The 25,039-nt window shown below is 41.3% G+C and overlaps 3 protein-coding genes across 4 annotated transcripts; 1 reads left to right on the forward strand and 2 right to left on the reverse strand.

The window, feature by feature from the left end:
* Positions 1 to 225: 225 nt before the first annotated feature.
* Positions 226 to 8,601, reverse strand: hdgfl2 (HDGF like 2). 2 transcript variants are annotated; one of them, XM_027028333.2, is made up of 16 exons: positions 8,556 to 8,601; positions 6,936 to 7,012; positions 6,482 to 6,620; positions 5,870 to 6,040; positions 5,548 to 5,670; positions 5,054 to 5,122; positions 4,784 to 4,964; positions 4,552 to 4,633; positions 3,917 to 4,214; positions 3,713 to 3,834; positions 3,535 to 3,602; positions 3,339 to 3,409; positions 3,030 to 3,131; positions 2,561 to 2,711; positions 1,777 to 1,900; positions 226 to 1,163 (listed from the first exon to the last, which is right to left on the reverse strand). In XM_027028333.2, the coding sequence occupies exons 1-16, from the start codon at positions 8,595 to 8,597 to the stop codon at positions 1,067 to 1,069; spliced, it is 1,917 nt and encodes a 638-aa protein (XP_026884134.2). In that variant the 5' UTR covers positions 8,598 to 8,601; the 3' UTR covers positions 226 to 1,066. The 2 variants fall into 2 exon arrangements, with proteins under 2 accessions (XP_026884134.2, XP_026884133.2); XM_027028332.2 differs by lacking the exon at positions 8,556 to 8,601 and adding an exon at positions 7,830 to 8,032.
* Positions 8,602 to 8,688: 87 nt separating this feature from the next.
* ubxn6 (UBX domain protein 6) lies at positions 8,689 to 13,760 on the forward strand. The gene is made up of 11 exons (XM_027028361.2): positions 8,689 to 8,877; positions 9,295 to 9,452; positions 9,663 to 9,727; positions 9,809 to 9,937; positions 10,023 to 10,120; positions 10,208 to 10,283; positions 10,369 to 10,453; positions 10,834 to 11,053; positions 11,713 to 11,843; positions 12,374 to 12,522; positions 12,662 to 13,760. The coding sequence occupies exons 1-11, from the start codon at positions 8,795 to 8,797 to the stop codon at positions 12,785 to 12,787; spliced, it is 1,320 nt and encodes a 439-aa protein (XP_026884162.2). The 5' UTR covers positions 8,689 to 8,794; the 3' UTR covers positions 12,788 to 13,760.
* A 603-nt stretch (positions 13,761 to 14,363) lies between these two features.
* Positions 14,364 to 24,461, reverse strand: chaf1a (chromatin assembly factor 1, subunit A (p150)). Its single transcript, XM_027028334.2, has 16 exons — positions 24,163 to 24,461; positions 22,921 to 22,971; positions 21,627 to 22,237; positions 20,863 to 20,913; positions 20,446 to 20,690; positions 20,284 to 20,344; positions 19,989 to 20,057; positions 19,567 to 19,784; positions 18,766 to 18,937; positions 18,091 to 18,171; positions 17,627 to 17,725; positions 17,151 to 17,394; positions 16,411 to 16,549; positions 15,400 to 15,715; positions 15,130 to 15,211; positions 14,364 to 14,915 (listed from the first exon to the last, which is right to left on the reverse strand). Exons 1-16 carry the CDS (start codon positions 24,230 to 24,232, stop codon positions 14,797 to 14,799), a joined length of 2,628 nt encoding a protein of 875 aa, XP_026884135.2. The 5' UTR covers positions 24,233 to 24,461; the 3' UTR covers positions 14,364 to 14,796.
* Between the last annotated feature and the right edge of the window lie 578 nt (positions 24,462 to 25,039).

Here is a 25,039-nt window from a genome sequence, read left to right on the forward strand (position 1 = left end):
GTCAGCTGACTAACTACATTACGGTTCTGTTTGAGGAATTTTAGGATAAGAAGGGTCAATTGTGGGGGTTTAGGGTATTGACAATTGACCAGACGTAGGTTAATGTGGAATAGTATAACTTTTAAAATAACGCAATTAGTTTACCTTTTATAGTTAACTCAAGAATAGAGACGCGAAGTCCCTTAGACATACTCCACCGTTATTATCTAAAGAATAAGTTTGGGCCACCATGCTGACGTTTATTTAATTTTCCATTAATGATAAAAAATGATTTGACCAATTTACATAGCGCTAAAACATGGCTATAATATGCAAGACAAGCAAATGTTTAATTAGCTCCAACAGAATATTGTTTGTATACTATTAAGCTTGTACACGATGAAATTCATCCTACTCAGTGTGAATTAGGAACGGGAAATCTGACAACAGGTACAGAATTCCTCTACAGCATCTAGCATTAAGCCCATATTATGACACTTTAAATCATATTTGACAGATTAAAATCCAGGTGTATTACTGTATGAAAATATTTCATTAGTCCCTGTTGTAGAGTTCAATTTACATAGGGCTTTGATTAATGAAAAAAAACATGGTCTTTTTTTTCTATTTTATGTTTTATACAAAAAGGGAGAAGAAAATTCAAGGAGTCTTGCTAACAAAAGGTGGCCTATTTAGTTAGTACCAACCACACAGTTTTCACATATCAGGGCCTTGGCATTGGCTTTAAATATCAGTGTTCTTTTTAAATAATGCCGACTCCTTTACAGTGACCAAATATCGTTTTTCTGCAAAATCACTGCCACACTGAACATGTACAAGGCGCTTGCTGACCTCATTATGTCACTTCATGTTTAAAACATGAATAATTTCCATATCTTTTTATATACAAAATGGTGTTCATAAATGGTGGACAAAACCAACACAAATGTAATAAGAGTCTGTGTGTGTGTGTGTACACGTGTAAAAGGGATGCAGTCTAGTTTAAGGACAACATCTGCACAGAATACAGGTATCTATGACAAAAGTTCTCCATTCAGCTGGGAAAAGACAACTGTGGTTCCGATCTTTAGCTCTGTGCTGGCTGCTCCGTCTCTGCTGTTGAAGTGCGATCTGTTGCATCAGGCGTGTGTGCGGGTTGTTCTTCGGGGCTGTCTGGTCCAAGCCTGCGATAATGCACATCTCATCTCAATCATAACACCACATGGATACACTCTTCTGAAAGTTTGTGATGTGGTAATAGTTGACATCACATACATATCTAGTGATGGAGAGCTTCATTTAATATTCACATTCCAAATCTTGGCATTTATATGGGTTTTGAAATTAGACATAAATTTTTAAAAATTCCCTTCATGTGGGAAGAGACCCTGGGCTGTTGGATAGCTACCAACACTGATGTATCTTGATAGGATAGCAAAACATGGACCCCCACTCCCACCCCCTAACATTCTAATTGGGACAGTGTATGGCTTATGGCTTCTGTCCATTCAAATCACAAAAGGCAACTTTTGTAACATATTTAATAAACTGCAACAAAAGAACATTATAGAAGAAAAAAAAACCAACACATATGGATCAGGTGAAATTTCCACTGTTGACCGTTTCAGGAAAATTGTGATCACAAAACGGGCTCAGAAGGTTTGCTATAGGGGGTTAAATGTGTCTTAGAGCACAAGGTCTAAAACTGATGTGATATTAAGCAATCACCAATACCAGTCCAACACCAATATTACTGTGCTTCCATGTGTGCAAAGCAGTCATGAAATAAAAATTTACCTGTCAGTGTTCTGGGACTTGTGGTCCTCTAGTTCATCTTGCTCTGTAGATTTTGGATTACATTCAGATTCAGAAACTATATCCCTTTTCTCACCTTCGGACTCTCCATTCACTGGTTTGGAATCTAATGAGAAAATCAAACAGTCATGTGAATCCAAAGAGAACCTAAGCAGTGTGTGGATTCTGATCAGACTGCTTTGAAATCAGATTGTCTGCAGTTAAACTGTCAGTCAAGAGAACAAAATACCAGTTGTGTTGTTCATTATTACATCTGTTTATAGACTTTCTCTGAAATTTAGCAGGAAGCAAGTTTAAAATTAGAGTGGAGTTTACAGACCAAATGTAGCAGAAAATAATAAAACAGTAAGGACAACTAAGATATACACTTGGGCTTAACAGTGTAGGTCAGTGATTACGGTACTTGACTTGTAATCGGAAGGTTGCTGGTTCAAGCCCCACCACTACCAAGTTGCCACTGTTGGGCCCCTGAGCAAGGCCCTTAACTCGCAATGGCTCAAGTTGTACTCAGTCATAATTGTAAGTTGCTTTGGATAAAAGCGTCAGCTAAATGCCATAAATGTAAATGTAACAGTGGAAATTGCATAACTGAAAGTCATCCCAACCTAAAACACACTGAGTTATAGTTCAATGAGTCACCAGAAAGGACCCTGAACTAATGTCACATAGTGGATCTAAATGAAAGTGGTCTGTGTAGAACAGGAAAAAATAAAAAATAATCAAGCAATCATGCAAGAATTATTCAGGACTTATGCTGAAGGTTTACCTGTGATTGGTGTGTCTATTTTATCCCCCTGGACCTTTTCCTCTGGTTTTGTCTTATTTGTCTCCAACTTGCCAACAAATTGAAGTTTTAATTTGTTGTAGATCTCTGTAGCTTTCTCCATGACTGCATTACTGGCCTTGTACCGACGGATCTGAATGAAAAGCAAAGGCTGAGATAAGATAATGTTGGACACTTCTGACCAAATAAAGTCTACAGTACAACTTACCTTGGTCTAAATCATTAACACATTCTGTACTTAGAGTTAAAAGCTATATCAGCACATTTTATAAATATACTACAATCAAATGTTTTGTACAATATTTCTGTCTATGAATCAATCAATATTCTTTAATAGCCTATAGTGCATTTTGAAGCATTTATTTTAAGTTTTCATTTCACAATATGTTCATTTCACAAAATACTTATAAATACTATATAACTGGTAATAGATTTCAAATGGGGAATTGACCTTCTTGAGTGTGGTGATGACATCAGAGTTCTTTTGTAGGATTTGACTGGTGACCTGTACAGAGCCCAGCTCCTCCAAGGCCTGTAAACATTTCTCAATGTCCTGAGAGTTAAAAAGCAGAGACTAAGTCACAGGTACAAAGTGCTTCAAACATTTCTCATGACAACACAGAACAGAAGATGCAATGAAGTTTAGGCAAGAGCAGGTCCATCGGATTTGAAGGTAAACAAGACACACCCACTTAGTCCTACTGAATGCCACCAGTTAGGAGAAGTTAGGTATATTTAACATGAAATAGCATCCACTCACTGGGTTGTCCACCTTCAGTGCAAACTTGATGTCTGTGTGAAGCTTCTGAAGTTTCTCTTCTGGAGATGGCTCTGAGGAGACAGAAAACAAGCAAGGCAAAGACTAATCAGAATAAGAGTCCAAGTACACTTCATAAGCAGGTGCAGGTATTAATAAGGCATTACAACCCCAGCCTGATGGAGTTCTGTGCATTTACCTTTCTTCTTCTCTACCTTCTTCTCGGGGGGACGCTCAGGTCTTCGTCTCAGCTTCTCATGCTTGGACCTGAAGAAGGAGAACAAGAAGTTTATCAAAATGACAGCAAACTCCAACAGCAAAATTCTGTGCTTAGTCGAGACAGAAAGAGAGGCCAAGTATTTAGCCCAAGTTGACACCTTGGCCTGTGTTTCTCTTCGGACCTCTGCGTCCTCTTCTCCTTTCTCTCCCTATCTTTTTTCTCCTGCTCTTTCTTCTGTCTGCCTTTCTGGCCATCTTGACGTTTTGCTGACTTTTTCACCTAAATAAATAAATAAAGACTTAAAATCTGGAGAACATGATGTAGTCTAAAACAACAGGGTACATCCTAGAGCCAGTCTTGCCTCAGCGGGCGAGTCGGAGTCTGAAGGTGCAGGGATGGGCGGCGGCGGCGGCTTCTTAGACTTCCTGAGCGGATGTTCGTCCGTGCCCTCGTCCGAGCTGCTACTGCCAGCGCTGCTGCGGTGCCCGTGCCGCCCTTTGTTCTCCTTCTCCCTCTTCCTCTTCTCGTCCTCCTCTTTCTCCCTCTCCCTCAGCTTCCGCAGCTCCTCCGCCTCCTCCTTCTTCCTGCGCTCCTCCAGCTCCCGCCGACGTTGCTCATCCCGCTTCTTCCACTCACTGATGCGGTCTGGCTCACTGTCGCTGCAACAAGCCGGGCCCGGTTTTCCGTGCATCACTCAACAGGCATTCGGTGCTCGTTATTTCTATACTAAAGCAATGCTACAGTACATTTTAAGACAGGGCTTAACCATACTACTTATATTAAGTAAACAGGTGTTCAACTGCCTTAATGGTATCATGGTCGAAGAGTTGATTCTATCAAAATGTGAGCATTTAAACACTTCCCTGTCAGGGAACTCCTGTTTTCAAAATCATGCTTCTGTTACTACAATTATTTTATGCCTTCCTTCCCAAACCCCTTTCCTGTTGTCAGCTACAACACGTAAAGTGCATCAGTCATCACTGGAGCTCAGCGTACCTGTCACTGTCTGAGGACGAGGATGCAGCTCTTTCTGGTGCTGGTTTGGGTTTCCTTGCACGTGGCTTTGGCGGTGGTTTCTCTGAAAGCAAAACAAGGCAATAATCAAACTGCATGCTGTTTTGTTAATCCTGAATCAGTCATTAGACAGCCAAATGTTTATCAAATAAAGGTAAACCCTCTGAATGTTATCGAGCCATGAAGTCAGTTATGTAAAGTCTGCTGACCACACCTTTCTTCCGTGCCTGTGGACCCTTCCGGGGTGGAGGCTCAGAGTCAGAGTCTGACTTGGACCCAGACTGAGACTCGGATCCTGAAAGGGCTGGCCGTGGCTTCACATCCTCCGAATCGCTCCGGTTTCCCTTTCGATCAGAATGGGAACCTGATTCTGAATCGGACTCTGTGGACGCTTTCTGAAATGACCCACAAAACCCACCATAATAATGCATGCTACCATCAATATAACCATAAACTTTGCACATGATGATCATCTTGTCCTAACCTTCCGCCTCCCTCTGGCTGCAGGTTTCCTGCCACCTCGACCTCCTGACTCTTTCTGTGGTGTGAAGTCCTGAGAAAGACACAAATTATGAAACATAAGCTGTGATGGTAGAAAAAAATTACTACATTGCAAAATGCAACAATTGGATACAATTCATGCTCCCGTCACCTTTAAAAATCACATGGAATTGGCTAACTCATAGTTGATATGCCCAGGGAAGCAATTTTGCTTTGATATTGATCGTTGATATAACCACAATACATTTTGAGACACGAGAGAAACCATGTAGCTGAGCGTGGTGAAAACATGAACTTCCCAATGTGTATACAGAGTACACCCAATCTACTTTGCATCTATATGCCAGTGGAATTATCTGAAGTCTGACCATGGACTTAATCTGATCAAGGTGTGTCAGACCTGGGACAGCATATACTTTGCTGCACTGTATGGAACTAGAACAGCCCAGTCAACAAATTCTAAGATTACACAAATACCTGGTCACTGTTTTTGCCTGAGTCAGAGTCAGAGCTGGGTGAAGGCTCCGGCTCAGAGGGAGATCCACTCTCCTCTTCATCCCGGTCACTGGATGACGCTCGCCCTCTCTTTGCTGGGGGCCGCTACAGAGGAAGAACCCAAGAAAGTCGGGGGGGGGGGTGAAGAGCTCCAATACATCACAAGGTTTCACAAGAATAAAATCTCTTCAAATCATATCAAGTAAATACATCAGCATTTCCATAATCATTAACTGTATCAATTTTTAATATGACCCAGCCCAAGAACTGCTGGATCTTGACGGACATGTCCTCTAGCAGCTACCTTTGCTGCTGGAGCTTTCCTTTTCACCGGTCCTCTCCTTTGAGCTTCACTCCCAGAGTCAGAGTCGTCACTTCCTGTTTCTGCCTTGCTTGGTACCACTACTTCCTCCTCATCTTGTGCATCACTTCCTGCTGCACCTTCATTGTCTTCACTCTCAGATGAGCTTGCAGGCTAAACATTTCGTAGTTTATCAAGAAGGAAATTTTGATAGAAATTTTACCGCTACAGATTATATATTTACTCCGGAAATTAGTTATGGACATTTTAAGTATACTTTAAAAAAAGATGTCCCCAAAATTCCCTAAATTACTAGCTAAATAACTGAACTAATACAAGTTACATAAACTCATTAGTTTGGTGGTTCAGGTAATTGACTAGCAATCAGAAGGTTGCCAGTTCAAACCCTACCACTGCCAAGTTGCCACTGTTGGTCCCCTTAGCAAGACCCTTAACCCTCAATTGCTCAAGCTGTACTCCGTCATAGCTCTAAGTCACTCTGGATAAAAGTGGCAGCTAATGCCGTAAATGTGAATTATTTCCACGTACTTTTTTTTTTTTTAATAAACACATGCAAAGGCTGATTATCAAATAGCAAAATTGAGGAACATTTACCGCAGGGGCACTGTAAGAAGCATGTGGATTATTTTGAATTTCCCACAATCCTTCATTAAATCCTTTCCTTTTGTTGGGCTTCCCATACCGGTCCTGGTACTTCTCATAGGCAAAGAGGTCTTTTGGTGCAAGGAAAGCTCTACATTGAGAGAAGCAAAAAAAGAAAAATTTAAAAAGAAGTTTTTGTAGTGCCATCTATTGGCTCTTAGAAGCAAAAGGAATAGCCCCAGCTACCATTTTGTATGCAGTTACTGGTGAAAATAACTGCAGTTTGACACAAGACAACTTTTCCAAAACTGGGCACCACATTCAATTAAGCAACAGCAAGAGAAAACTAAAATAAACTGCTAATTAGTCAATTAAAAATTTCCTACTCCCAATAGCAAAATTGACATTCATTATGCAGATAATTTATGAGCATTAAACGTGTTAGTGGTAAAATAAGAGCACTTACGTTTCGTGAGTCCCAAAGAAAAAAATTGGGATTTTATTTGGTGGCGGTTTCACAGCACCTTCAGCAACATCTTCAATCTAGAAATGTCAGAAAGACCAAAACCAATTATTCGATTAGTTAACTAATCGGGGGGTGGGGGGTGATCAAAGGAAAAAAAAAAACTTGTAATAAGAGAATCAAAGATGACCATTGGTAACAGCATGGCAATTCACAAATTTTTAAAAAATGCATGCAAATACAAAGCTTATAGCAATGTAATAAAAGTAAACCAAGGGTCGCTTCTATGGTGGATTCTACAATAGACTCAGTCACAAAAAAGTTCACCTTGAAAAAGAGGGTCATTAAGAAAGTAAGTAAAAGAGAAAAAGCTTACACGTCAGAGTTTACCTACAGTGTAACCTACATGAAATGAAAACAAATAAAACTTCGTCATAGCCAGCTTGGGTGAATCTCCCGTCAGACTGTCCAAAAACAAAAATGTAACCATGCTAATATTACCCAAGACAGTAAGCTAAAGTAAAGTATATTTCAAGTGAACGTTGAACGTTTCTTAAATAGCTAAACAACCTGGGTATCTAATTTACAACCAAGTTTACTTGCACTGTAACCTGGCAATGTTGTTAGCTAGCCAGCCTAGGTAAACCAGCTAGTTAGCTAGCTTTTGAGCTCATTACAGTGACGCTAGCTAACCAGCCACCCCACCTGAGGACGTAAACAGCAAAATGCTCCCGAGTCAAAATAAGAATATTCGTGCTTAGACGATCACGAAGGCGCACCCTGCAGACACTCTCTGAGCATACGTGGTCTGGTAGCTACAGCCAACCTGAGGGGGTGTGCGGGACATGCTATCGCCAGGGATGCACAGCGAGCACAAACCCGCTTCTGCTGGCTTACCCGGGCCGGCCAGTGGGGGTACCCCTTCATTTTGGCGAAGACGAGATCCCCGGGCCGGAAATTATGTGGCATTTCCTCGTTTCTTTGCGCACCGTCTTTATTTTCTTTCTTAGTATTTGGTGCTGTTTGTCTCCGCGCAATCCGTTTTCAGTCCGACATAGGACCTCTACAACGCGAGGTTAGGCGGTTGGTTCCAGCACCAACTTCCGCTAATTGACTGGAAGAACGGATGTCCTGCCTACTGATCATCACTAATAGGTGAGATTGTCTGCCAATACTCGCTCTAAACCAATGAGAAATTACAGTGTGTATACGCCATGGACGAGCTCGGTTTATTATCATAATTAAGTGAAAACATTCCCAAGCAACGACATTCAAAAAAATTACTAAACGAGATCAGTGGACAAATCTAAGAACTTTTAAGGAGAACGTTTTAAATTGTTATAAAAATATAATGTGTCAAGTAATATCAGACCGACACTACATCTAATAAATATAAAAATCTGTCCGAGGTCAGTTTGGATCAGCAAGCAGCCGTATACGATGGTTAATACAGTTGAGTTCTGTGGCGTTTGCTGGACTGAAACAGTAGCTCTCGGTTCCAAATCTGGGATACCCACTACAGTTTAGTAGTGTCCTCACTTAACACAACTGATTCAAGGTTATGAGCTCACTGTCAAGCTATTTTATCTGAGTAAAATATGTTGGCGGAGGAGCGCGACCTACCTGTACAGAACATGGGATCCCTAGGACGGGGTTTCTGAACATTAGACTAAACAATCGTGTTCAGTTGTACTTGTACAGCCATTCCGCTAGAGGTCGCTGGAAGCTATTTTCTGTCACGGAAGGCTTAATTTCCTGCCTAGAAGGTACTCCTTCCCATTGATGTAAACATATTGCTTCACGTTTTGTACGACTAAGAAAACGTTTGTCTTTTTTTTTTTCTTCGTATTACCAGAATAAAAATGAAGAAGTTTTTCGAAGATATCAAGAAGGATATAAAATTCAAATCAGCGGGGCCCGGGAAGAAACTTACGGATGAAACTAGGTAAAAATGATATTAAGGGCAGTCGGCCAGCTTTGACAGATAGTCGCAATGTATACCAATTTATTTAGGCTACCTAGCTACATCACTTAGCCTCTTAGTACACTTAAAATTATCTCACTATACGTGATCAGATCACATTTATCTAAACCTTTATAGGTTTTGATGCATTTTGTCACGTTTATCTTCGTCTAATATCAATAACCGCGTTAAGCAAAGTCAAGAAAAAATATTGCTAACCTACTTCACTCGAATTCTTTCAGACATGTTTTCCTCGCCTTACAGGCGATTATCTCGGCATTTGGCTCAGATTGCTTGCAACGTCTATTGTATTGTAACAACTTGTTCCAAAGCAAGTTATGTTATTAGGCATAACAGTATACCCACAGCAAAGAGCTCTGTTGATGTTGACGTTTTCAGCACTGACGCTAAGCCTCCAGTGCAACAAGCTAGCCACGGGAAGCCCCGCCAGGCGCCCAACGAAAGCGCGCAGAGGGCCGGGGCAGCTGCCCTGGCACGAATCGAGCAGCAGCATCGACCTCGACCACAAACGTCCCAGGATACGATTAGGAGCCAGGGTGAGCGATACTATGATGTTAATATCAGGCGTCAGTGCAAGCCACCTTTCCTTCTGCAGAATAACGATGAGCAATAAATATGTTTACTGTGAAAGATATTGGTTGTAGGATGGATACCAGATAGGCAACTGTAACTGAAGCCAGACAATAAAAGCACCAACGTATTTATGTGCCTGGGCCAGATTTAGTAAATAAGCTTTTTGGTTTCAGTGAGGAGGGAATTTGAGGCAGAGGCTGTAGCTACTGCAGTTGGACATCCACACACAGAGGCTGAGGCAAGAAGTCATTCTTTACACGCTTCTCCCTCATACCTTGCTTATTTAATCTGATCAGTTATCCGTTATGTCCTTGTCCAGGGTTCCAAAGTTGCATCGAAGGACGCTGCGTGTTTCTCTGTATCAGGAGTGTATTTCATCTGCCCTCTGACAGGGAAAACTTTGAAAAAGAGCGAGAGAGAAGTTCACATCAAAGAGGCTATTCTTCTGGTGGGTTTATTTACAGTGTCTACACGACTCCGGGAGCGCTCTGACTCACTGTTGAAGAAACTCACAACGTTGACCTTTCTTGTAGAGGTCTTTGGAGAAGCCGGTGGAGGCATCTGTTATGATGATCCATACGTTCAACAAGGACAGGGAGAAGGTGAAGGCGGCCGTGGAAATCATCAGCAAGTGAGCCCCAGATGGAACGAGCTCATGCTTCTGTGCTTGGCCAAACCCTGCATCTCATGTCACACTGCTCTCGTTACCACATTACAGGTACATCGACAACATCTGTAAGCATCCAACAGAAGAGAAATACAGGAAGATTAAAGTGAGCAACAAGGTCTTTCAGGTAAGCAAGTGTGCAAAGCAGAAACAGAAGCAGTACTTTGACTGACTTATTTCACTGATCCTTCATTTCATGTCACATCCTTCAGGAGAAGGTCAGCGGGATCGAGGGGAGTCGAGAGTACTTGCAGGCTCTGGGATTTGAGAGCACCATGCTGCCAGTGGAGGGCGAAGGTAAACAAAAAACACATTACGGTAACTGGAAGCCGTTGTGATGGGGCTAACATTTGTCATTGCATAAGCAATTATCTTTTTATGCAGAGATACAGTATTGCACAGATGTAATGAAACACCACATTTTAATTTGTCTTGTGAACAGAGCATCATAAGTCTGTACTTGTTGACAGTTTATTGTCCTTGCTTTAGCCAGGTGCATTTAAGATTTATGGTTAACAGTTTATATATATTGGTCCTGCTAGTAAACGATAACCTTGTTATTTTTCCATTACATATTTAGGTCCATAGGCAAAAAGCACTTCAGTAGAACTTTAACAGGTTATAAATGTGGCCCTGTTGAATACAGTGCATTTGTTGTTTCTCACGTTGTTCTCCAGAGGGCGCTGAAGAGTTCTTGGTGCTGGCAGAACAGGAGCCTGGCGCTCTGGAAGAGATGAAGGAGAAAAAGGAGAAGTTGCAGAATGGAGAGCCTGTCCGAGCCAAGCTGGACCGCCAGGCACAAGCCTTCAGACCTTCCCAGCATGCTTCACGCTTCGAGCTGCCCCCAGACTTCTATAACCTGACAGCAGAAGAGCTGAAGAGAGAGCAGCGGCTCAAGTATGAAAGCAAACAGAGGTTCACGCTCAGTAGCCGAGTTTTTAAAATCAGTTCTTATGGAGCCCCGATTAGGACAAGGTTTTTCTGTTCCAGATCCTCATCCGCCTGACCAACTTAATCAAGGGATGCAGATTTATTAATTACCTGCTTAAGAGGTGTTAGTAGATGGAATACAATAAACATGTGGATTGACTAGGAATGCCCTAAGATTGCATTGAGCTCAGTGAAAATCATTTCAGTATCACACATCTGCAATCTTGGTTCATTCCCAGTTAAGAAATTCAGCAAGTTGTTTGGTACCCAAATTTGATCCTTTCAGGCCACATCTTTATAGTAATTATTCCCTTAATTAATTTACATATTTCTCTAATTTATTGACCCCAGCTTTGCTATATAATTCTCTGATGGCTATTTATAGTTGCATAAAACTATAGTTTATTAGTATCCATTAAGATATAATTGTATCCTACTGAAGACTTGTCATGCCCTGTGAGGGACTGTCACCCAGTCCTGGGTCGGGCCCCACCTTCTGCTGAGCTGCCATGATGGGCTCCGGACCCTGTACCTCTGAATCGGATTATGGCGCTCAGAAGATGAACTACTCAATGAAAACTTCTCACCTATCCATGTGACTTTCTCCAACACATTCTTTATTTCAGAAGCGATATAACTGAGAGAAACAGCATGCTAAGAACAAAAGCCATGCGGGAAAAAGATGAGCAGAGGGAGAGAAGGAAATACAACTACGCCCTGCTGAGAATCCGCTTACCTGATGGCAATCTACTACAGGGTATGAACTATGGTCCTGTTTATAGAAACATTCTTCAAAATCACATACATTTCACAGCTAAAATACTGGCCATATTAATTCCAGGTAGGTATTCTGAAATGTCTCAATTTCGCTTTTTAACACCACTTTTGTAGATCTTATGAATCACTTTACTATCTTACCACCAAAGGTGGGTACCAACTATACAGTATTTACTCAGGTGCATGTGGTAGCTCAGTGGTTAAGGTACTCAACTAATCAAAAGGTTGCCAGTTCAAGCCCCACCACTGCCAAGTTGCAACTGTTGGGCCCCTGATCAAAGCCCTTAACATTGCTTGAGTTGAATTCAGTTATAATTCTAAGTCATTTTGGATATTGTCAGCTAAATGCTGTAAATTTACTTTCATGTGCATAGTACTTTCAGAGCTTTCATACTTAATTTTATAAAGTATATTTGAGAGTAATCGAAGTTTGACACTTTTTTGAGCTGTGCTATTTGTAGTAATAACTTTTATTCAAGGATGGTTTTAGCACTGTACCCACTCACACAGGGACATTCCTGGCATGGGACAAAGTGGCAGCGTCATATCAGTTTGTACGCGACTCGTTGGAGAACGGCTGGCAGCCCTTTGAGCTCTTTGCTCCTGGTGGCCAGAAACTGAAGGAGGAAGAGGACGTGGCACTGAACGAATGCAACCTTGTACGTAGTCACCAGTAAACCTTGATGCAACAGGCCAGATACATTTCTTTTCCTCATTCTTAACCAGGCAAAGGACGAGTGGCTGACTTGTGAATTACTGAACCTGCATGGATTCTCGTGCTCCTCTTCATTCCCCCAGGCCCCTGCTGCGCTGTTGAACTTTGCGTGGGACGCTGCCGTCCAGGCAGACATCACTGCTGCTGGTGGACATGGCCGTTCGGTGCTGAAGCCCGAACTGCTGGAGAACATAAAGACCCTCAGCTGAACACCCTGCTCTTCAGGGCTTGGCCCTTTTTTTCCACTCTTCTAATAGCAGCCACACCTTTCCTCACCGGACCCCACGTCACCCTGAGCTGCCAGAGTACATCACTAAACGTGCTGATAGGGCAAAGCAAGAAACATGGGTGGGTTTAATGGTTTGATTAAGCAGCTTAGTGACAGCTCCTTTGCACAGATGCTGCCACTTTTACAACTAAGTAAAAGCACGGTCACACCGTTACCCAAGCATCCAGGGGTGTTTTGCCTCTTTAAAAGAGAACCGTTGTGCGCAAGTATTCAGTTTATTATACATGTACTAGAGAATAAAATAATATCTACTGCACTGTGATGCTGCAGTAAAACTAGTCCCTGTATCTTCAGTTGCATTTTACCACAGAATGTAATGGCTGTTCCAGTTTTTTTTTTTTTTTAAATGATTCCTTTAACCATGGAACACATTAAAGCACTTTGAGGCTACTTTGACAAAAAACTTAATGTGAAACCTACACGTTCCTTTTCTATGGACAGTGGCAGCACATATGGATTTCTTTTTAAAGAGATGTATAACCAGTTTTCCATGGGTCATTTTCTTACTTGCCATTTCAAACACACCTAATAATTTTAAGAACTTTGAAAATTAATTGGGCCCATGTCAGGGCAGGCTTTGTAAAGCATCACATTGCTCTCTGCCTAAAGCAAGATAAACTACCTCCTTACAAAACACTAAAATGTTCACTCCTTTAAGAGAGAAATCACTAAGAAATTTACCCAAGTATTACAGTATGCATCTGTAACCGGTACCCAGCAGACATAGCGGAGCAAAATTAACTTGCTTGCTAAGAGGTATTGGTTTGCTTTGACAATGCTTTGAGAACTTCTGAAATGTATGCAAAGCACAGCTAAATATGCTGTCTGTAATACCACTGTTACTTTATTGCTTAAACTAATTTAATGTATGTAATAAAGGATGCACCAACATATTTGTTGTGAAACTGCACAGTAAAACTGCAGATATACATGAAAACTTCCAATTTTACTATAAAAACACAAGCAAATCTCAATCACTAGTATACCATGTCTCATCACCCTTTGGCAAGCGTGAAGGGGATTTTTTTGGCTTGATTTAATAATGCTTTATTTAAACAAGTATTATAATACACCAATCAACTGTAAACTATGCTGCACATTATCCTAGAAAATTAGTTTTCCCCAAAGTTCACAACCTCTCTTCCCCCCACCCCCATTATCTATTTCTAACAAATCTTCAAGTGTTACACTTCGATGTCTTAACTATAAATTTACACCACTTTTAGCAGCTTGGAGAACAGCACGTGTACTGTTTTCTTTTTACAAAAGCCCTAAGAAACTAAAAGGAGAAACAAGCAAGCATACACAAGCCAAGATGAAGATTAGAATAAAGGCATATAAAAGTGCGATACATTTTAAAGAATCTTTTTTTAATGAAATAAACCAGTTCAAGTATTCTGGGAAAACACAATAATATATATATATAAATATATATATAAATATATATAAAAATATATATATTTATATATATATATATATTTGTGTGTGTGTGTGTATGTATGTATGTATATTTTTTCTTTTCTTTTTTTTCTTTTTAAAATGTACTTTTTAAAAGGCTGAAAGTGAACTAGCTAGAAGTCCAGCAGACAGCTACTACTCTTGGTCAGACAGGGTTGTGATATTTAAAGACTTGTTTAAACCCTTCACCACTGTATACCTGAAGAATCTTCAGGTCTGTTCAGAAGCCTTACCACCAGTCATCAGTGGGACCAAGAATTTACATCACAGCTGCCTCTTCAAAAGAGCCTCGTTAGAGCTTAAAACTGTCCACTGCTCACATTACAATGGACCATCTAAAGCTTAATTTAACATTTTAATGGCATAACCGCTCATTTGAGGGGCCTTTAATACTGTGTATTATCTGTGACTCTCGACTACAATCTTTAACCTCCCCCGCTCCCGGCACACACCGAACAGGAGTGTTGGGTTTCAGGCTGTAGCTGGTGTGAGGCAGGGGACGGTAAGAGCAGCATCACAAGTGTTTGCATCCATTGGCACTGTACTCTTGGCTTCTGTTGGGGGGGTTGAGCCATCTTGTTTGAAAGGTCCTAGACAAAGAGCGAAAGCAAGCCACCGTTTATCTTTCCTTTGTGTAGTGGATATTCTGTACGTTTAGATTTGGATTCCTGGTCATGGATTAAGCCTAGCTGTAGACCAAGTCAAAATGTCCATGGCGATTCCACTGACTGGACCCATTAGCCTAGGATTAGAACCAATATTGGTCTGCAAAGCCAACCTTTTGCTTTGAAGTTCTGCACTTACCAGGTTGTTCACTCAAAATAAGGCAGTCATCATCATCATCCTCAGTGTCTGCTTGAAAACCGTCAGTTTCCATCGCCTCAGCCTAAGGGGCGCACAGCAGACCTCAGAGCATAAATTTTTTTTTGTTGTTAATCCTATTATAATGCCATACCAGTATTAAAATAGCTAAGATCTATGCAACACTGACATCTGCATATGCACACTGAAATCTATCCATACATGGAGGCACAACAAATGACCTCCACGGCACTAAAAAAACCAAGTCTCCACCTGTTCAGCGTCACCACATCTCTTCATGTACTTGGTGATGGAGTGGTTTCTGACGCTCTTCCTCTTGTTGGAGGGTGTAGTGGAGGCAGATTGTGGTGTGGTGGGCGAGGTGCCCTGTGAGCATGGCAGCTGTCCTGTGGGCTCGTCACGGGCGACACTGGCCCCAGGAGTGAGGTAGGTCCACCTGCAGGGTACGGGCAGGGCCTCCTGGCTGAAGCGCGCTAGCACATCAGCACGCACGTACCAGCAGCAGCGCCTGTAGGCCGAGCGCTTTTCGTACACCGCGTTCTCCTTTATGATTCGCTTCACGTGAATCCTGAGTGAGAATTAAAAACACAGGAATAGTTCGGTGTTAAAAGCTCTTCCAGTGACACTACTGAGTCACTGTAAATAAATAAACTAACACGAACAGAACAGTGTCATTGACGCAAAGCACCAAAGCTATTTCAATGCTAACAGCACCCATGTAGACAATTTTATTTTTACTCTAAACATGGGTGAGAGTCACAAGCCAGGTCGATGAGGTGCTCTGTATCTAAAAAGGAGAGCTGCTAACATTTCCCTTGAATCATGCATAATTGTAAAGATGGCTTGAAGAATTCCACATGGCCAAAGAGAAAGACAGTCCAGGTCTTAAAGCCACCATTATCTATTTTGACTTCTTGCTAACTTGCCAGGCTTGGTGCCCTCCTCCGTTCAGTCCTATGCCCTCAGTCAAGGCCTTTCTACAAAGGCCCTCTGCAAACACATGTAAGCTTAGTGTGGGTGGGTGAGTTTTTCCTGCATTGGTTAGAACTGCTAGACTGCAAACATTTTGCTGCCCATTCCAGCACCCATGAGAATTTTTCCTTTTCTCAGAGAAACCATTTCAGCCTATGTTGAGTTGAGGAATGTTATGTTGAGGAAGACAGAGCTTTCAGCTTTAAAAACCCTCTCAAATATTTTATTTAAAACTTGCACTGTAAAACAGGGACATTTCTTTCTCTATAAATGTATTGTGCAATGACCCACCGGGGAGGGACAGTGTCAGAGCCCTGAGGGCTGCTGTTCAGCGAGGGTGACCGCTGACGATAGAACTCCTGGAACTCTGTGATGATGACCTTACTGCTGTTCACATTCCCATGGAGTAAAGGCAGCAGCTGAGACAGCACTGAGAGCCAAGCAGGGAAACATTGGGAGAACACATCATTTGAAATGTCAGGAAGCACTTTGGAAATCCAGCTCTGTGCACATCACTAATTGAGAACACAATTATGATAAAGAGTGATGTTAGACAATACAGATCATCTATTTACATAGCAAGTAACTGCCTAGTGACAAACTACACCATTGTGCTCCATGGGTAGGAGAAATGCTATTTTAATTTGTGAACAAGGGTCAATGACAAAGCATGAAATGAATAAATCAGGTCAATATATTTGGCAGATATAACTTGCTTCACTTGACTGAGCTATGGAGGGTGTTTCCAACTGAGTGTGTTCATCTACAATAATGGAGTTTTAGTTGGTTGCTGTTATATAGTTGAAGTCAATGAATGAAGTGAGTTGTCTGTGTGCAACTACAACAAGCACATCTTAAAATTCACAGCACCAGGACACTATTCAGAAGTGGTTTTAAAACCTGTAACCTGAAACCAGACTTCAATCAATTACTTAAAAACAATGATTCCAGGCAAGGTACATACAGTGTACCTTGTAGCAGTGACAAATATTCCCATTACTCCCTCAAGTGGGCATTTCTAACAAACTCACACTGCTCTTTTCTCTGTTGACTTGATGCTTCTTCCTCGGGTGTGCTAGGCTCCTCCCCAGGGAGGGGCTCCAGCATGCATACTGCATATTGCAGCAACAGGTCTGGTGGAGGTTCCTCTCCCTGCCACGCACAGCCCACCACCACCGGCACCAGCACATTCAGCTTCCTTTCAGCCATCAGCTCATCCCACTCTCGAGCCTTCAGACGCTGTCGCACCTTCTGTTTCTCAGGATCTCCGCCCTCCTACACGGACCCACCCCCACACGGAGCCACACCTCAGTGACCTCTCAAACCAAACCAGTGGTTTGTTTGTTTTTTTTGTTTGTTTGTTTTTTTAAATCAAGTATAAACTTAACCCAAGCCTAACCAATTATTTTTAAAAAAGTATATCTGAGTTAAAATACATACATCTGAACTAAAACATGCATAAAACTTAAGCTTCACCAGTTTTTTTCAGACATTTTACTAATCATACCTCATCTTCAAGTGCTCCTTCCCCATCTGACAGATAGCCGTGTGGTACAAAGAATCCATCATCTTCGTCATCATCATCCCCTCCTTCATCGTCTTCATCCTGGCACAACACATAAGGGTTATGATAGCATCATACAGATCACTACACATTAGTACTACACCCATGCAACCAACAAAAGCAATGATTGATGAGTACACGAGTACACCAAGAGTGCCACAGCCGAGATGGGCTGAGGCCAAACTGTGGAGAGCAGCAACAACAACTTTCCAGGTTGTCAGTCAAAAATGATTTAAGGATTTATCCAGTAATAAACCAATTGCAGATAAATATTGCTCAATTTCTATTCTCCTAAAAACATATCCATCTTTTAAAAACAAAATCAAACCCTTTGAATCATCACATTGTCTTGGCATTCTTGTAGTACGCTGGAAGATTTACACCGCACACAGGAATATGTGCCTCACCCCCTCACTGTGGGACAGAGACTCTCCTGGCTCTTCCTCCTCCCATTCCTCATCACTGTCCACCTCATAGTCCAGCAGGTCCTAATAAACACAATCTCTGTTACAAAACACTTCAGTGTACTCATTTTTTGTGTGCACGTACAGGACAGTACACCAAGCAGCAACGGTGCACAGTAACACCGTACATCAGCGTCATTACTGTACTCAATTACAATGTTGAAGCATTTATACATTACTGGATTTATTCCTATTTTGGGAGAGTACAGTTTTACTCTACATTATACACCAAGAACTCTTACTTTTTACTGCAATACATTTACACAACCTGTCATCACTTGAATGAAACAGTATAGATCAAATTTTATCATATGATAATTGTCTAACTAGCTGACATTTTAAAGAACAAAGATCATACATATTGTTAATGAGTAAACAGAATCAGGTCAACATAGTAAAAATGTATCTGGAGTTATAGCACCCAACAATGACTCCAGAGAGAAATCAGAAAGGAAATGACTAAGAAATATGCTATATATACATAAAATATATTTATGGATAAGTGGGCCCCCGTGCTATTTTTAAACCAAAAATATTACACTGTTTTCACTCTAAGTTAGTCATGCCCATATAACCACAGACTGGCAATGCATCAATGTTGTGTACTGAGGTGTTCACCTTGTCCTGTCGGAATGGGCAGCGAGGAGAGATGGACGTAGTCTTTTTGCTCCAGGTGCCCCAGTATGCAGGACGATAGTTTTCGTGAAACTGCAGAAGCTTCATGCGTCCATAGCGTTTGCGGTAAGGAACTTCATCTGGTTTTGGACCATCAGTAACCACTATACAGTCCCTGATGATGAAGCAGAGCAACCTTAAGAGGTGAGGAGACCTTTCAACGTCTCAGGGATGCACGGGTATTACTGAGATACTACCAGCAGCACAAGCATTCAACAGCAGCTTCTATTTAGGCAACAGCCCATAGATTCTAAAGACCATGATATTTTCTGTGTTGGACACTTACATTTTGGACCAAGCTAATAGTTTTTAGTACTGAGATGGCATCACGTAGCTTGTTACAGTTTAATTAATAAAACAGTAGACTAACAGTAATAAAATGGTACACTTCTTAACTTCCTACTTCCTAATATATATCCGATATATACATCAAGTTGTGCAGCAGCTACTTATTACAAAAAGAACAAATAACCCAGGTTACTGCTAATGAGACCAAACTGTTTACGGAACAAACGGTGTCCAGACAGCTTCATTTGTCCTTTTGTAATTAGCAGAAAATGTTACATAACTGATGCAGTTTTAATACAGCTAAACTTTTTGCCTTGAAGCTTGTCATGTAGCCAGCTACACTTCTCTGAAGGACAACTTTTGCCTAGCCGAAATACACATTTTTGTTAAGCAACTTGTCCATTTTTAAACTTAGCAGCTCACATTTTGTTCCATAACGTCTACCTATGGTCTGACCTCGTGGAGTCCCTGCGTCTTGGTTTGGTTGCGCCTGACTTGCGGGGCTTGTGTGCCGTCCAGTCCCTTAGACCGTCCAGAGTGCTATCTGGTTCAGCCAGGTGCCGATCCAGCGCCTCCAGAAGCACGTCTGCACACAGCACTCGGTTCAGAGGAGCCAGCATCATGTGTTCTTTGATCTCAAAGGGTGCGAACTTCCCACAGACAGACGCCAGGGTCTGAAACACAGAGCGGAACTTCAACTCATCTGGTGAATAAACGACCATACAATATACAAATTAACACCAATAACACATTTCATAAAGAAAAACAAAAATTCATTTTATATTAATAAAGCGACTTTTAAAACATATAGATCAATATGTATATGCATGGCCAATGAACAAGCCCATAAGGTCCACCATGTACAGTTGGTAGCTCACCTTTGGTGCTAACTGAGTCTTGGATTTCTGCAGGAATCGGGTAATCTCAGCTTTCTCAGCTTTGATTCGCTAGACAGAATACAGAATGCATTATAGAAATGCAACATTTGAAAAAACAAATAAGCCTCAATTCAAAGAAACTTGTGATTCTAATAACCCTAAGAGATGATGTATACATTAAACAGGTAGCGACTATCCTACTGCTGGCTGAGCCTGAGTAAATGAACACCAATGGCTCAAACTTTACTTGGAAGCTCAAAAGTGACTGTACTCAGTTTGAAAACCGGGAACACACCTCTTTCTCTTCTTTCAACCGTTTTTCTTCTTCTTTCTTTCTCTTCTCTTCAAGTTTAGCCCTAAAAAAATTGTCACAGCAATAAAAATGTATCCTCTTTACCAAACAGAAAAATAGTGATGAAATCAGGGCAATCAGATGCACAATAAGAGCACTGCTCACTGTATCTTCACTTTGCGCTGCTCTTCTTTTGCCCGCAGTCTCTCTGCCTTCTCTTTACAATCCTTTTCTTTCCTCTCCCGCCTCTCCTGCTCCTCTTTATCTCTCTTCTCCTTCCGCTCCCGCTTCATGTCCTCCTTCAGCCTGCGGGCCTCCTCTCTCTGCTTCTCCTTGGCTGCTCGAGCCTCCTGCTTCTGTCGTTCCTTCTCCTCCCGTTGCCGCTGCCTCTCTCCCACCTCCTGGGGACTCTGACGCACACAGAAAAAAAAAAGTTTGCGTCGTCACCATAAATGCACAACTTTATAAGGGTTTGATAAACAATGGTAAAAGTAAAGAACGCGCACTGATGACAGTTTTCCAAAAGCAACTATGGAAAACGAATAATTTCAATGCCCCAAAGAAATTCAGCATGAATCTTACCTTGAATGACCGTCTTTTCACCTTTTTCTGCTCTGCGTCCGTCCCTGGTACCTGTGTGAGAAATATTTAAAAACAAGCTAGTTATACTTCATTCATCCTATTACAAAGGAAATGTATTAGCTTGCTACATTATATTGACTGTACTCCTAATATAATTGACTTATACTGACTGTACTCCTAATATAACTAAATTTTAAATGTTGATTATCAATCATTTAGAAACAAACAGCAGGCTTCCAAGTCACCCATATTAAATCAGTAGCAATTTACTTTTTAAAGAGTTACATGAGTGATATTCATAATCCAAAGATTTAATTCCCTAGAAGACATACAAGTCTGCACTGTGATGATCATTCAATCACCTCAGCACAGGTTTGGTTAGCAGCTTGACTGGGAAGCGAAGGTGATACTGCATGCCACCATAAAGCATTATTCTGTGCATGTATTTTAACGTCAATTTTCCAGTGGCATACAAAAGGATCCAAATCTGGTCCTGGATTTTTTAATCATTTGATTACAATGGTAACTGATCGGCAATGTGTTGTCACACTTGTCTCCCAGGTAATGGAAGGTTGGCAAACAACTGAATTGAATAGCTCTGCCCTAGCTCCACCTCCCACTTTCCCACACTTCATATTCAAGAGCACGCAGTCACGTGCATAAACCCAGCCCTGGGACAAACACTTGTCATTAAATCTCCAATCAGCTGAAATATTTTGGAAAGCTCCATGGATGTTGCAGAGATGCCTTATAATTGTACTCACTGAGACAGGTGTGGTCGGTGTGCTCTTGACGGGCTCTGGCGAGCTCTCGACCAATGACGCAGAACTGGTAGACATGGGGGAGACCAATGATCCATTTTCCTGACTCATGTCAGTCTCCTGCTGCTGTTCAGTCTCAGGTTCAGAATCTAGAGTGTTGTCCATCTGCAGGAGAGCGATGCTATCCTCTGCCTTGGCCATTTCCTTACTCACTTCTGATGGTGAGAGGATGATGGGAGACGTTTCGGCTTCTTTCGCCTGCGCGGCAGCCTGGGTAGATTTTGTGGCATCGCCCATAAGGGGGCACGAGGCATCTCCAAGAGCAGGAGGCTGTTTGGCAGCATCAGTGGAATTAGAGTCCTCTGTTAGGTCAATCATAGGAGGAATGGTGCTTACCGGAGGACACTTGGCCCGTTTCATAAAACCATCGAGGGGTCCGCGGCCATTTATCAAACCAGATCTAGATGGCAGGAGGAGGGAGGTCGCGTCTACTTCATTCTCCCTATCAGAAGCACTGAGCTCATGAGTAGGTGGACCAGAAGACCCTGGTCTGGTTCTTTTGGTCTCCCTGGTTTGCTTGGTTTCTGTGTTAAGACGTTTGAAAGGAAGACGGGCTGGAACGAAAACATAAAATCATTAAAATGTCTCAAAGAAAATGAGACCAAGTTCAATAAGTCATTATAGATACAAAAAAGTACACAAAAACGGTACTCTATATTGATTAATGGCCATGTAATGCTACAGCGAGTCCCATTAGGTTTCAGACTATATTGATTAATGGCTATGTAATGCGAGTCGCATTAGGTTTCAGACTCTATGCTGATTAATGACCATGTAATGCGAGTCGCATTAGGTTTCAGACTCTATGCTGATTAATGACCATGTAATGCTACGACTCCCATCAGGTTTCAGACTCTATACTCATCAATGGCTATGTAATGTTACAGTGAGTCCCATTATGTTTCCAGAACATACCATTTACACAGCTGACAGTGTAACCAAGTACAGGACTTTAAAAAAAATCCTGCTTTTAAATTCCACATAGGCCTTTCAAAATCCATTGGTTATATAGGAAAGGTAGTTAAGAGAGAACCTTACTCCGATTCCAAACTTTCATAAATAAAAATAGCTTTCAAATGTTGAATGTAGTTAATAGTATACACCAAATTTCACTTCAAAACATACACGTTCTGCTGTTGGTACTAAATCCAAGTAATACATTTACGTTTTTTTTTTTAAAAATGGCATACAACACGATAAATGCGTAGGTATAATCAATCTTTCATGTTATTTTTACCTTGAATAAGCTTCTTGGTGGCAGTATTTGCTTTGTCCACGCTATCCATACCTGTACCGCAAAAAGATTTTGAATTAACTACCAGGATTAGCATTACCTTAGGTTAAAATGTTAAATGATATACGTTAAGATTAAAAAAAATCTCACCTAATTAGTGATAGAAATCAAGTAATAAAACGTTCGATCTAAACTATTGCCAATAATAAACGGTAGGTCTCGATTACTCGACAGTTTGTCTATGTAAAACAAAGACACATGCTACCATTTAGCGTTCATGAATCACGCCACTACTACTGACAGTAGTTCTAGTTAGCTGGTCAACAAGGAAGACTGTTTACGCGTTAGCCAGCAAGCTAACTAAAGCTAACCAGTCTAACCAAGATAAATGCAACTTTTAAAAGTTGCTTTCAAACGAGCTTTTTCCACAAAAATATGGTTTCATCGCATCCAACAAAATTTCAACATACCAAACTTTACTAATTTTACAATAACACGTCGACAGACTGTGACTAGGACAACCTTTAGTAAAATGTTTGCTTTTGCTCTCCCGCCATTCAGCAAATGAATCCGAGTCTAATAGTACTGGCTAGTAGGCCAGACTTGATGTAAAAGCCAGCTAGCAACTCCCCCGAAACATAAAGAACATTATAGCTATCTAGCCTTTATTTGTTGTAAAATGTGTTTCCTAATTGGTAAACACAGATAGCCAGCTCCTCATGGCACTTACTCTGGAAAGATACAAAACTTTGATTACCTAATGTAAACTTGCCTAGCTAGTTAGCATAAGATAGGTTTGTGCAGTCCATAAGCGAGTACACACTAAATTCAGAGCTAGCGTTAGCTGGATTAGATAGCTGCTGCTGCCGACGAATCGAAGGCCTAACAAATTCGCCACGTAAAGTGACATTAGCATTGATTTACTATCCAACTAGACACAAACCATCAAAAAGCGTCGGTTTTGTGGCTGCCATCATAAATACTAATGTAGCTAGCTTGGTGCCCAATTAGCCAACATGTCATTATGAGTAAATTGTTTACAGTAACTAGCTAGCTAACTTGCTAAATAATGCACTGGTCTACAAAACAAAAACCTGCGATTATATGGAGACATTACTTAGCTAACCCAGCGAACGCTAGCTATCTCGACTAAAAACGTAACGCTAGCTAGATAACTAAAGTTAAAGACTAGCTAGATAGAATAAGACTTTTACAAAATCATGAACAAGTGTCTCCCGCTCAGACCTCTTCGTGGCGTGGAGGCTAAAGGCCCGTCCGCAGATGGGTCTTCGGCCGCAAGCATCACCACCACCATCCGTAGGTTAGCACTTTGCTAGCCGGCCTGAATCCGCAAGTAAACTTTACGTGAAACGACTTTAAAAAAAAGAACAAAAAATAAGAATCTAATGAGACTTTTCAGTTCCAACGAAAGCTCAGTTTCTCGTGGGTTCTGCAATCCCCGAAGAAGGCAAAACGTTCAACGGCGTCTCGGCGAATCCTCTCCGCGATGCTTTCTGGTCTCCCTCTTTAACTGGTCAACGGCTCTCCGCTCGCCACCCCACGGACTCCCTCGCGCTCTACTCAGAATTGGCGGGAGCTTGTCGCGAGCCTGCGTCACCGCTGCTGATTGGGTATTGGGCCCATTCGTCGGCGAAGACGAATCATCAAGCGATTGGTCATTATGGTGGAGGGTTTTCTGTTTTTTTCTGTTTTTTTCCTATTCTTTTTTATTTATTTATTTTTTACGCTTCACTATTGGTAAATACAGATTACATCAGCAATTACGCTACTCAACCACATATAACAATTCATAAAATATTGCCATTGGGGGTCTTAAAAACCTTTAAACGTTAAATACAGAAGCACGGTCTTCATTGTTTTGAAGTTTTTCGAAACTGTTCCGTCGCCATGCATTCATTACGTTCATTCTCGAAAGTAAGGGACAAAGGTTTGGCACCACTGAATTTATATTTACTGATATGGACTTTTATTATAAAATACTTATTTATATTATCTCTTATAATTAAACATACAAAAGAAGACATCTTTATAACAAAATGAAAAAGCAACGAGATTAGCTTCATCAAACAAGAGAACAGACAACTGGGTTGTATGTTCACAT

The sequence above is a fragment of the Electrophorus electricus genome, chromosome 26, assembly GCF_013358815.1.
Source record: "Electrophorus electricus isolate fEleEle1 chromosome 26, fEleEle1.pri, whole genome shotgun sequence".
Classification (NCBI taxonomy): Eukaryota; Metazoa; Chordata; class Actinopteri; order Gymnotiformes; family Gymnotidae; genus Electrophorus; species Electrophorus electricus.